General features: G+C 49.5%; 1 protein-coding gene across 1 annotated transcript in view; it reads left to right on the top strand.

Annotated features, from left to right (window-relative positions):
- Window positions 1–12744, top strand: part of NME9 (NME/NM23 family member 9) — a 36898-nt gene that overhangs the window by 19132 nt on the left and 5022 nt on the right. The window contains exons 8-14 of the mRNA XM_084752237.1: window positions 1654–1757; window positions 3148–3219; window positions 5344–5460; window positions 7655–7730; window positions 10687–10769; window positions 11104–11196; window positions 12096–12250. Coding sequence (XP_084608363.1) covers window positions 1654–1757; window positions 3148–3219; window positions 5344–5460; window positions 7655–7730; window positions 10687–10769; window positions 11104–11196; window positions 12096–12250 — 700 coding nt within the window. The remainder of the gene's footprint in view (window positions 1–1653; window positions 1758–3147; window positions 3220–5343; window positions 5461–7654; window positions 7731–10686; window positions 10770–11103; window positions 11197–12095; window positions 12251–12744) is intronic.

Here is a 12744-nt window from a genome sequence, read left to right as displayed (position 1 = left end):
GTGCGGTTTAGGCACATACTCCTGAGTGTTGGGGTCTTCTGGTTATTATCCCTCCTCTATAATGTAGAGGGCCTCCACAGGTTGCCACTTGCTGCCTCCCTCTGGTCCGTGCAGGATCTGGTGCTTGAGTTGACTCCGCCTAGCTTCCTTCTAGGCCTCATGGTTTGCTCCAATCAGATGAGGGAAGAGAGAGAGAGAGACCCATCAAACCCAGACTAGAATGGGGCCACAAAAGGGATGCAAGCTTTCCTCTAACAGTCTCTTGAGTCCGCTTTGTCAGAGAAAGTTGATTTCACAAAGTTAAATGAGATACTGTTTTGCCCAAAGCAAGCGTATGAGTGTTTTGACTGCATGTAAGTGCACTGTGCATGTTCAGTATGCCCAGCGACTAGAAGAAGGTGTCAGATCTTCTGCGACTGGAGTTACAGGCATTTATGAGCTGCCGTGTACGTTCTGGGATCTGAACCTGGGTCTCAGTAAGAGCAGCAAGTGCTCTTGGCCACTGTGCCATCTGAGTGGTTTTGAATTCATTGGGGGAAAGGCAAGCTGGCTATCAGTGTCTAAGTGTCACCTGGATGCTTCCTGGTCACCTATAGTGACCTACTTTTGGAGTAGTCACCTTTAGATAGTCACTGAGTAATACTGCACCAGGCTTGATCCCCACAAGGTAAAGGGACCACCTTAAAAACATGTTTCTTGGGGGCTGGAGAGATGGTTCAGAGGTTAAGAGCACTGGCTGCTCTTCCAAAGGCCCTGAGTTCAATTCCCAGCAACCACATGGTGGCTCATAACCATCTGCAAGATCTGGTGCCCTCTTCGGGTGTACATGCAGGCAAAACACTGTGTATATATGATAAATAAATAAATCTTTAAAAAAAACATGTTTCTTCTTCCATCTATACTTCTTCTCCTTGCAGTCCTACCCTCCTACCTTCTTCTCCCATACTCCCTTCCCCCTAAATCCCATCCCCCTGGGTACCAACTCACCCTGGCACACCAAGTCACATTGGGACTAAGTGCCTCCTCTGTCACTGAGGCAAGACAAGGCAGCGTTGCTAAGGAAATGGGATCCAGAGAGAGGCAACAGAGTCCAAGTCAGAAACAGTCCCATGCCCAGTTTCAATTGTTAGGGGACTCACTTGAGAACCAAACAACCCATCGGCTTCATATGTGTAGGGGGCCTAGGACCAGTCCATGCACGCTCTTTGGTTGGTGGTTCAGTCTCTGCGAACCCCCATGGGCCCAGGTTACTTGGCTTTGTCTTCTTGTGGTGTCCTTGGCCCCCCCAGCTTCCTCAATTCTTCCCCAAACTCTTCCCCAAGACTCCCTGAGATTCACCTAATGTTTGGCTGTGGGTCTCTGCATCCGTTTCCTTTATCTGCTGGACGAAGCCTCTCAGATGACAGTTATGCTCCGTTGGCTGTGTCCCCTGGCAGGCAGGATCGAGGATGGCCTTGAACATCTGATCTTTCAGACATATTTCAGATGCAGAATTCCATGCTGGAGTGGGAGATGGTTATGTTTTATGCTCAGTCCTAATCTGCTAGGCTGACACCTACCCTGCTAGCACATCCATCGCAGGGGTAGGGTGTGAGGATAGACTGTCGGCAACTGTGGCTGTCTACTGAACATTGTCACTCCTGGCTCCTGCAGTTGTAGATGTCTACCAGGGATGGTGTGGCCCCTGCAAACCTGTGGTGAGCCTCTTCCAGAAGCTGAGGATCGAGCTTGGCTTGGAGCTTCTCCACTTTGCTCTGGTAAGATTCCTTCTAGGCAAAAAGTCTCACTGCAGTGTAAACAAATGAAAACGGAAGAAGCAGGGGACAGGAAGTACAAGCTGCCATTTTCAGATCAAAAGGCGCCAGTTGTCCCGTGTCTCATAGTTTCTCTAGAAATGAAGGTACCAGCCTCACCACCAAGCTGTATGCAGGCAAGGAAGGCATGCCACTCAGATGCATCTGTGTATCCAGCATGGCTAGTGAGCATTGTTGGCCAACATGTCATTTTCTGGGCCCAGTGTGTCAAGACTTCTGTCCTCAGTGTCATAAAGGGGATCTTCTAGCAATTGTTTGCTGACCGTGCAGAAATGGGAATTCCATGGAGGTGTGAAAGAAACCCCGCTGACACACCGCACAGTGATGTGTTGTGAGGTTCACAGACACTAAAGACAACAGGAGCCTACAGGGCTCACTTACACTAATCTCTCAGGAGGGCAGACGCCAAGAGCCATAGACTGTTGTAGTAAATTATAGACTATATAACAAGGTTAATTATCAAATTAGCCTGTAATTATTATGGAGGTATTAGCTAACCCTCTATCAATCAATAAGAGACACAGACACCTGTTGTATTTAGAATTAGCCTCATTTTACCTGGGGCTGGGCAGATGTTAACCCTCTAAACTAACCTTATAACTTTCCAGCCCCCAACCCCATGCCATCTGCTCTAATCATTTTTATCTGGGCTATTTCCCATCTGTAATCCCAAAATACTTGTTAATGTTCTCCATCTGGGCTGCTTTCCTCCATCCACGCCCATCCGGCCACGTGCATCTCCCCACGCTAACCCACTGAGGCAGCTCTGCTTCCTTCCTCTTTCCCGACACCTCTCTCCTCCCCTAAAGCCCGAGAACCTTTGCCACACCTACCTCGTTTCTGCCCTGCCCAGGTGTAGGCCTTTTTTTTTTTTTTTATTAATCAATCAACTTTGATCAACTTAAAGCAAGGTTTACACACCAAGGACAGGTGTAGGTGAGACTTCGAGAATGTGTCAGGGCAGCAACTAGACCTTGGGAGCCACTAATTAGCGTCAGAATACATTATCACCAGATCAACCCCCAACAATAGACAGTGAATGGGATGTGTGAGGACCCTCAGGCCTGTCACTGGCAGTCAGGACCACAGAAGGATGTCAGATGATGGGGTTCCCTGGACCAATGCAGTAGCTGGCCGGGGAACCAGGACAGCTCAGTTCCTTCTTACCCGACTCTTCAAGGCACTGCCACTGGCACAGCTGTCACCAATGTGTTGGCAAGCCAGTGAACTGGGCTCCTTTTGGAGGTCCGTTCATTATGAGGGAGGGTCTGGTGCTGCTATGACCCTGCACTAGCCACCCCTAGGGTACCCTCTGACAGCTTGCTTTCTCCAGGCAGAGGCAGATTCTCTTGATGTTCTGGAAAAATACCGAGGGAAGTGCGAGCCAACCTTTCTATTTTATGCAGTAAGTATCGTTGCAGAAGCAAAGCTGTTTGTTGACTGCACATCACTGCTGTTCAGATAGACGCATCGGTTCTCGGAGCCACCACGAGGCCTCAGCCATGCCAAGGGTCCCTGACACACCCTCAAGACCGAGTCACTAAGTTCACGAAGCCCTTCCCTAAGACATGGATGAGCGTGCACAGGTGTGCTCATTCCTGCCTGTGGGCCCTGTTCCACAGGAGATGAGAGACCCCAGCTCCATGGTGGCCACTGAGGGCTGCTGGACAGCCTTCCTAGGTGACTGTGCATGGCAAAGGGTGCGTGTCTTAGAATGTACATGATCTGACCTGGCTGATGGACCTTCTAAATTGCAGCTTTATCCTCAGAGCAGAGTTTCCAGCTTCCCCTTCTCTGCCAAGGAGAACTTTTAGCGGAAATGAATACATTGTAGATAGGGAAGCTGTGAGTTGCCCTGATAACCACAGTGTGAAATGAAAGGAAAAGCGACAGGGGACTCCTGGGAACCAAAAGGTTCTGTGCTGACAAGTGACTTGGATGTCTTTGGGTGTGCCATCTGTGCCCGGCTCCTGCTCCTTAGCACCTACTGCCTAGCCTGCTGTTGCACTCCTGCCTTCCCAGGGTGAGGCTGTCTGTCAGCCTCAGGAGGCAAGTGGTGGATATGCTGGTCCTGATGCAGCCTTACCCCTTCACGGTAGTCAAGGAAACCAGGTTCTGCTGTACCAGCACCCGCCTCGCCCCAGCCAGACCCAGGTTACCTAGTTCAGCTCTTGGCCTCACCACCATGAGCATAACATATTAGAAACTTGTTTTAATTATTTATTACAGTTCTATTTTGTGTGTGCATGCTATAGCACTCACATGGAGGTCAATCGACAGTTGGCTCTCTCCTGCCACCAAGTGGGTCCTGGGGATTGAACCCCAATCTTCATCCTTGGTGGGAGGCATCTTTACCTGCTGAGCCATCTGGCCAGCTCCACACTAGAAACTTGGGCTAAAATATCACTTGACCGTTGTCTTTTGGGGGCGGGGGAGACTCAGCTTCTGTGAGGGAGACTCAGCTTCTGTGACGGCTGGACGGCTGTGGTTGGGGAGGGAGGAGAAAGAACGTTCGGTAGGAAGGAGAGAGCTATGCCCACCCAGCCACACCGGCCTTCAGAGCTGTCCCAGAGTGCGGCCATTACCAAAGCTATTTGATTGCTTAGGCCCAAAACAAAAATCACCCTCACCCTTGGGGATTCAGGCCACAATCTCCAACCCATGGCGGGTCACAGAGGCATGCAGAGAAACGGAAGCAGGGCCACTCTACAGGAACTTCCCCTCAGAGCCACTTCTCAGTGATACACATTAGAAAAAACAAAGCAGGAAGCTCAGGTCCCACTAAGCATGACCACTATGACGCCTTTCCCTGAGGACTGACTGCAGCCAGTACTGGGAATTGATTCTTCCACTTCCATTCCACATTCCACTTTGTTTTTGTTTTTGTTTTTGTTTTGTTTTGTTTTAGTTTTTCGAGACAGGGTTTCTCTGTGTAGCCTTGGCTGTCCTGGACTCACATTGTAGACCAGGCTGGCCTCGAACTCACAGGGATCCACCTGCCTCTGCCTCCCGAGTGCTGGGATTTAAGGCATGAGCCACCGCCGCCCAGCTTCACGCTGACATCCTCAAGCACTAAGTTTCCTATTAAAGCAGTTATCTTATGGTGTGTTTGGAGTGGCCACTCCCTGTATAAGGTTAATGCTTATATTCTCTGCCTCAGCCTGAGTGCTTGGTAAAGTAAGTACCCAATAAGTGTTTGCTAATAAGCCACATATAAGTCACATTTAGCCACACAGTTTTCTGTGTACTATTCTTCCCTTAACTGATTGATGGTTGTCCCTAAAGGAGGCTTTGACAAAAGGGGTGTCAGGGAAAAGGTGGAGATCGGAGAGAAATCAGTTCAGAACTAAGCACCAAAATGAGGGCGTTCCAATGGGATGGGCCCCCGGAAGCGGCAGCAGGGCTGAGGGTGGAGGATATAGGCCAAGGGTTGTTGAACCTTGACCTTAGGCACACTTTACACACTCTTGTCTCTGGAGAGCGATGACCCTTGTGCAGAGGATTTCACCCCGTGTGTCACACATTGCAGGGAGGAGAACTGGTGGCTGTGGTGAAAGGGGCAAATGCCCCTCTGCTTCAGAAGACCATCCTACACCAGCTGGAGGCCGAAAAGAAGGTTCTGGCAGAAGGCAGAGAAAGGAATGTGGTAAGTGAGGTCACGTGTCCAACTGGCAGGCTCTCAAGTGTGCTCACATGGAGTCCCCTCCCCATGTGGAAGCATCCATGCCCCACACTGGGCCTTTCCTTCAGCTAGGGCCTTGGGAGGGTGCACTTTTGCAAGTCTCTTAAGAGCCATCCTCTTGGGGCTGGAAAGATGGCTCAGAGGTTAAGAGCACTGTCTGTTCTTCCAAAGGTCCTGAGTTCAATTCCCAGCAACCACAAGGTGGCTCACAGTCATCTATAATGAGATCTGATGCTCTTCTGGAGTGCAGGCACACATATGGGCAGAATACTGTACAAATAATAAATAAGTCGTCCTTTAAAAAAAAAAAAAAGTCATCCTCTTTCCTTTCCAGACCCCTGGAACATTTTCACCAACTCCCCTTTCACTCACAACTAAAGTCTTAGTAATGACTTCAGAGAGAGAGATAAGTTGAGTGGTGACTTGGTCAGCCTTTTGTTCCCATAACAAAATCCTTGAGACAACTGATCTTTAAAGTGGAAAGGCTCATTTTGGCTTCATAGCTTAGGCTTCAGTCCGTGCTCAATCAGGTCTGCTGATTTTAAGCCCCTGTCGAGGCAGCATGTGGAGAAAGGCTGTTTATCTCAGAAGGGCTGGAAAGTATAACCTCTCCCAAACACCTTCAAGTTCCCTAGTGACCTTTATGGCCCCACCTCGTTAGGTTTCACGACGTGCCAGGTTGAGGACCATGAGTTTAAGTGAGTTTTAGAGGGGTCAAGGACACAAGAAAACCCACAGACTCAACCAAGCTGGGCTCACAGGGGCTCACAGAGACTGACAATCAGGAAACCTGCACGGGACCTGTCCTAGGCCGTCTGCGTAGACATTACAGCTGTGTAGCTTGGCCTTCTTGTGGGACTCCTAACAGTGGAAGCACATGTTGCCTTTGACTCTTTTGCCAGCTTTAAGGACCCTTTCCTACCACTTTGGTCCAGCCTCAATACGAGAGGGGAGGAGCCTAGTCTTACTGTAACTTGCTATGCCACATTTGGTTAATATCCATGGGAGACCTGTAGAAGAGAAACAGTGGGGGAGTCGATGGGGAGGGGACAGAGGGGAGGTGGGGGGAGGGGCTAGCTGGAGGGAGGAGGGAGGGGAAACAGGATACTAAAAAAAGGAATATAAATATAATTATAAAATAAATAAATAAATAAAACCAGGCGCAGTGGCACACATCTGTAATCCCAGCAGGGCATACAGGAATTACAGAGGCATTACAGGAGGCAGAGGCAGGTAGATCTCTGTGAGTTCAAGGCCAGCCTGGTCTACAAAGTGGCTCCAGGACAGCCAAGGCTACACAGAGAAACCCTGTCTCAGGGCAGGAGGGCAGGGGATATAGATATATTTGATGAAAAAACTACATGGGCTTTTAGGGAACATCCAAACAACGGCAAAGGCTAGGAGGGTCTTCCCCTAGCCTCATGGTAAAGTCTCTCCGGATGACACACGCACTCAAATTCCTAAAGGGTTTTTAGCTGTGATCATACACTGGTCATTTCCTTCATTTAGAAATCCAGGTCTTTCTACTGTGGGAGACAGAATCAGCATAACTTGTGAGAAACTATTTCCACAGTAATACAGGCTGCACCACCTTCACAGTTATCTGACAACCTTTAAAGTGGGTACACTACAGGTGTATGGAGGTATTCCCTGCACTTTGTGCATCTGCCGAGAGCATAGCACCCCGCCCTTGGGTGTTCACTGTCTAAGCTTCCATAGTAAGTTCCAAAGGGCTCAGTCCTCTCCTAGAATACACAGAATCGGGCCTCACTTCCATGGTTCTAAAGTTACTAGGTAGTTTCCTTATGAGGGAAAAAACACAGGCTCACACTGCGTGGGAAATGGTCTGTCCCTTTATTTCTCTGCTCCGGGTGGCTCATCCCTTGTATTTCAACGCCAACCATTTCTTAGTTTCTACTAATGCTTGGCTAAGATGTTGACCCTAAAGCCCAAGCCCATCAAAGATTCCCCCCACACACACCCCGCTATAACAAAGCCCTTGGTGCTCAAACTCTGATGACCTTGTCCCCATTCCCAAGGCTCATTACACTCTGTGTTTTAAACCTCTGTATTTTTATGCCATTTCTGCAGATGTTGAAAGTCTTGACAATAGTTTGTGTTGGCTAAATCCTCTCTATTCGTGACTGACTTGTCCTAGGTCACTGATGAGGCCCTTTTTGGTGCAGTCAAGTGTCCTCCCCGTGAAAAAGATGGTGGTGAAGATGGGGACATAGGTGAGTGCAGAGCTGATCAACTAGGTAGATTGTGACTTGATGTGCACTGTAAACAAGGGACTCGCCTGGCTATTGAGCCATCTCAGTTCTGGGAAGCTAGCCATGAGCGTTTTGTCTTCAATCACTTGGCTGCGAACAATTGGCCATCAGCTATCCCTTTGCCCATGGTGCCATCCTAGGTACATTAGACAGCTGTCTGATGACACTCAAATATGACTTTGAAGGCAATTATTGGACATCAGGAAATGATCTTTCTAGAACCTTCCGTAATAATGGAGAAAAGGAGCAATGAGTCCTGAGTTAGGGAGTTCATGTTTTCCTTACTGCCCTCTCTCTCAAACACCAGGAGCCTGCCCTCTCCACAGCCTTCCTTCCTCTGCTCACAGCCCCAACCTCTCCTTCCCGCATTCTCCAGCTATCAGCCCTAGATCTCACATGCACTGCACTGTGTCCCTTCCTGAGCCTTCCTATGAGAAGAGTGGCCTGGTTGAGGGTAAGGACCAGAGTCAGTCAGACACGCTGCTGCCAGGAAGATGTCTCCCATTAACTGCCAAGATGCCTGGGAACCCGGACTAGATGAGCCTGGTAGAGGGGAGCCTGAGAGACATGGCTGTTTCTCAGGGATGCACAGTAAGGACCATTGCGATTGGAGTCTGATAGAGCAGGAGGCATGGCTTAGGAAAGCCAGGAACCTATGGAGAAGACAAGCTGTGACTTGGCCCTCATGTGAAATACCTATTCTGCACACTTGGCTCTTTTTTCCTCTGTGACATCCTCCACTGTCAAGTCTCTTTGATCCAGAAAGCCTCATGGAACCCTTTCTCTCCCTTAGCCTTTTCTCCCTCTCAGCTAAGACTCATGAACTTTGCCCACATCTTGGGGCCCACCCCTCACCTTCACTCCTGCCGACCTACTGTGTGTGGCCTGGCTCTGAACCCACTGCTCCTAAAAGGGCACTCCTGAGAGGCACAGTGACCTTCCTGGTGATAAAAGCCACAGTCTCTTGCTGTAAGAAATGTTGAAATTTATGGTGTTCATGTGCTTTTTTTCTCAATGTCTCCACATCCCTGTGTGTGTGTGTGTGTGTGTGTGTGTGTGTGTGTGTGTGTGTGTATGTGTATGTGTGTATGTATGTGTGTGTATGTGTGTGTATGTGTGTGTCTGTGTTGTTTATCTGGAGATGGAACCTAAGCCGTCACACATGCTAGGCCAGTCTCTCTACCTCTGAGCTACAGCTCCAGTCCCCCCCCTCTGCCTTCTGAGATAACATCTTTCTCTTTCTCTGGCCTCTTTCCCTGGGTTTTCCCTTCAAACTGAAGCTGGAAGATGCGGCCTCTTCTCCCCGACCCTTTAGGTGATCTCATGAGCCCACTACATCCCAGAATCAAGCGTAAGAGTACCTTAATATCAAGTGTCCGCAGCTTGTCAGAAATGGTAACCATAGAAAAGCTAACTGTCCTTTGCTTAGGGTGACATGTACTATGTAAGTCAGTTTTCTGTCATCATTCAAGATACTTAAAATAATCATCTTCTATAGACAAGATTTTTTTTTTTTTTTGGGCTCAGGGTTTTGGAGGTTTCTGCCCACAATCAGTTGGTCCAGATGCTTTGGAACCTGTGATACAGCAGCACAGGGAAGGGACATACGACAGAGCAGGTCTCTCACGGCCAGGAGGCAAAGGAGCTGGAGTGCCACAAGCCTCTTGCAAGAGCCTGGCCACCTGTCAGTAGCCCCACCTTTCAAAGGTTCAGTTACCTCCCAACAGGGCCACAGGCTGGGCCCCACACCTTTGGCATCTGGGTCCTTAGCGGACATCTATTCAGTGGACAGCATCCACCTAGTGCGTTACAGATGTTGCCAGTAGAAACCTTCCTTAGGTACCAATGGTTCCGCTTCATTGGGCACAACAGATAGACACGCTGGGAAGCAGAAAACATGGTGGGGGATGTGGATTCTGTAGAGAATGCAGATAACTCACCAAGGCCCAGTTCATGTACATAGCAGCCCAATAAAGAAGGGCTCCTCGACTAGGCAAAGGGCTTTCTACAGAGTTTCTGATGGCTTGGACCTAAGTCGCCTCTGATCCTCAGGGCTGCCCCCAGCACTGCTAAAATTAAAGCTAAAACAAAAACAAAACAAACAAACAAAACAAAAAGGTGCAAGCTGCTCTGTCTGACCTTCTCTCGGAGAACCTGAAGAGAAACGGAGAGGTTTGCAGCTGCAGTTTAGTAGCCTGTGCGAGAGCTGGGAAGCACAGAGTTCAGACGCGGGGCTAGGGGGCAATCGTTTCTGCCACCCAGCAGGAAAGGAGAGGCTCAGAGGTTAAGAGAACCGGATGCTCTTTCAGAGGGCTCCCAGAGCACACGTGGCAGTTAATAACCATCTGTAAATCCTCTCCCAGAAGAGCCAATGCCTGCTTCTCTGTGGGTGCTGTATGCCATGGTGCACAGGTGTACACGGAGGCAAAACACCCATATGTATAAAAGACGTTTACTTTGCAGAAGCGAAGGAGTCATGGGCATGAGAAGAGACCAAGATGGACAGAAGTTAAAGCTGAGAACCTCAAGAGGGGACAGGAAGGCATGGGGGTGGCTGGGTCTGGTACCTCTGCGCCTGTGTTCCTTGCTCAGCCATCTCCAGACCACTCATTTAGCCATTCCAAATTTCTGCTCCTGACCAGTCTTTTGGAAATGTCATGTCCCTAGATGAGCATTCAGAAAGGCAGAGAGTTGTTCGTCTAACTCGGGCTGTGGTCTGGTGCCAGGTGTGTTGGTGCCATGCTCTAGAGTCTGAGTCTACAGTGGCACAGCCTAGAGGCCAAAGGCTGGAAGCCTAAAGCCCAAGTCTATACCTGGTACTCAGTGCAATGGAGCCCGAGTTGAAACAGCACTGTCCCTGTAAATGGCTTCCCAAGAGCCCCAACCATCTAACAGTGCCTCCCCTGCCTTATTTCAGTGTCATCAGAGAAGACCTGTACCTTAGCCATCATTAAGCCAGATGCAGTGGCCCACGGAAAGGCTGATGAGATCATCATGAAGGTAGGAGGTACAAGACACACCTTGCGTGACTGTTCTCAGGTCCCCTGTGGTGGATACACAGGGATGGGGGCAGCGGCAGGGCTCTGATGTGCTAGGGGAAAAAGGATCCTAATGAATTATAATTCAAATTCTATTAATGGTTAGGAGAATGGTAGGTCTGGGGGCAGGTGCTGAAGGGGCTGAGGATCTGCATTGCTTTGAATGTTGCCTACCTTTATTATTATTATTTTTTAATCTTTCCATTAAGATCCCTGTGAATGTGGGCTTGACTTACATCTGTAGAATACACACTTACATGTATATGTATATGTGTTTGTGTGTGTGTGTTCTGCAGATTCAGGAAGCAGGATTTGACATACTATTAAACGAAGAGAGAATCCTGACAGAGGAGGAAATGCAAGTGTTCTATCAACACAGAGCTGAGGAGGTCAGCTCATCTGCTTCTGTTGGTCCATCTCACTGTGTCATCTCTCCTCCTCCAGCACTATGCTGATAGGTCAACGGGGCAGGGGGAGGGGGAAGGGTTGCGGGGGAGTAATGTGGAGAACAAGAATACAAACAGCAGGTGGGTGGGCAATGGATTTGCCCTCAGAATATGGTCAGAGCCGGTACAGCCCAAGTACCATGGCTTCAAGGAAGAGATTTTAACTGTCAGTAATGGAATAAAGATGTTTGTTTAGACGGATGCTCCCAGATCTCACAACAGAAAATGAAAAAAAAGCCTAAAGAGAGCTTGAAGAAAAGAGGAAGCAAGAAAGTTCTAGGGCCCACAGACGCCAACCATTCAAAGCATTGCCACCTGCCACTTACAGTCCACTTACTTTTTCTGCTTGCTTCTATTTAGGATTTGCCTACTTGGCGAGTATGAGTGACCATTTTTAGGCCATAGCACCACTTCCTAGGTCGGAGGTGTGATGGTTGCTAAGCACCATGGTTGTGAAATGAGGAACAAATGGTACAGAGAAGGGATCTTCCCCAAAGGAAACCCGGGATACTGTTATGGAAGAAAAAGGGCTGTGCGGCGTCGGGAAGGAAGTCCCACCTACACTGTACTCATATATTACATATCCAAACAAACCAGATTTTTGACACAGCACTATCCAACCTAAGTCATGTTCAACCCTGGCTCACCTTCCTGGGGACCTGGGGCCTGGCTGGTCATCACCATCCCAGCAGGCAGGGGTGGCCAGGCCGAGGCTGAGTGTCCACGAACACACGAGGCTGCTCACTAAGTCCCGTCCAGTGTTGAGTTAGTCTGGGTTTGCTGGTCTTCTGCAGGTGTCAGTAGCTCCTGCCCCGAGTCACTGTCTCCTTCCCTGTGCCTAGGAGGCATTTGACAAGCTGGTCCACCACATGTGCAGCGGACCCAGCCACCTCCTTATCCTCACCAAGACCGAGGGCACCGAGGATGCAGTCACTGCTTGGCAAACCTTCCTGGGGCCTTGTGACCCCAGCGTGGCCAGGAGGGAACATCCTGAAAGGTGACACCAGCTCTAGTCCTTTCATCTGTGCCAAGCTTCAATTGGTATTTGGTTCAGAAATGTGGGTGATGCTGTCTGCTCTCTGGGGGAGGGGGGCACGCGGCAGGAAGTCCCTTTCTATATATCTGGGAAGTGTTCGACATCCTCCTCCTCTGAGTTTCCCAGTCTCCCTGACATGGGATACCCTCCCCACTTCCTTCCTTCTAAAGGCCACTGCTGAGTTTGGCTCACTGTCACAGATCTCAGGGACCCAATGCAAAGAGTCAGAGACTGCAGCCTTGGCCTGTGCGGTAGACTCAACTCCCACAGCCCCCTGGAGTCAGCTTCCTGTTCAGCTCTGTGACTCAGTGAGCAACTAGCCTGAAGTCAGCTGTGCCAAATCCATGGGCCAGTGGTCCTTGGAGCTGGCAGACATGAGCAGACAACAGGAAAGAACTTAGCAAAACCAAACAAAACCCCAAAGCCCAGGCTGGAGAGATGGCTCAAAGTTCAAT

This window comes from Acomys minous, assembly GCF_964271855.1.
Source record: "Acomys minous genome assembly, chromosome: 13".
NCBI lineage: Eukaryota > Metazoa > Chordata > Mammalia > Rodentia > Muridae > Acomys > Acomys minous.
The sequence above is the reverse complement of the archived record's forward strand: the minus strand, read 5'-3'. Positions and strand labels throughout refer to the sequence as shown.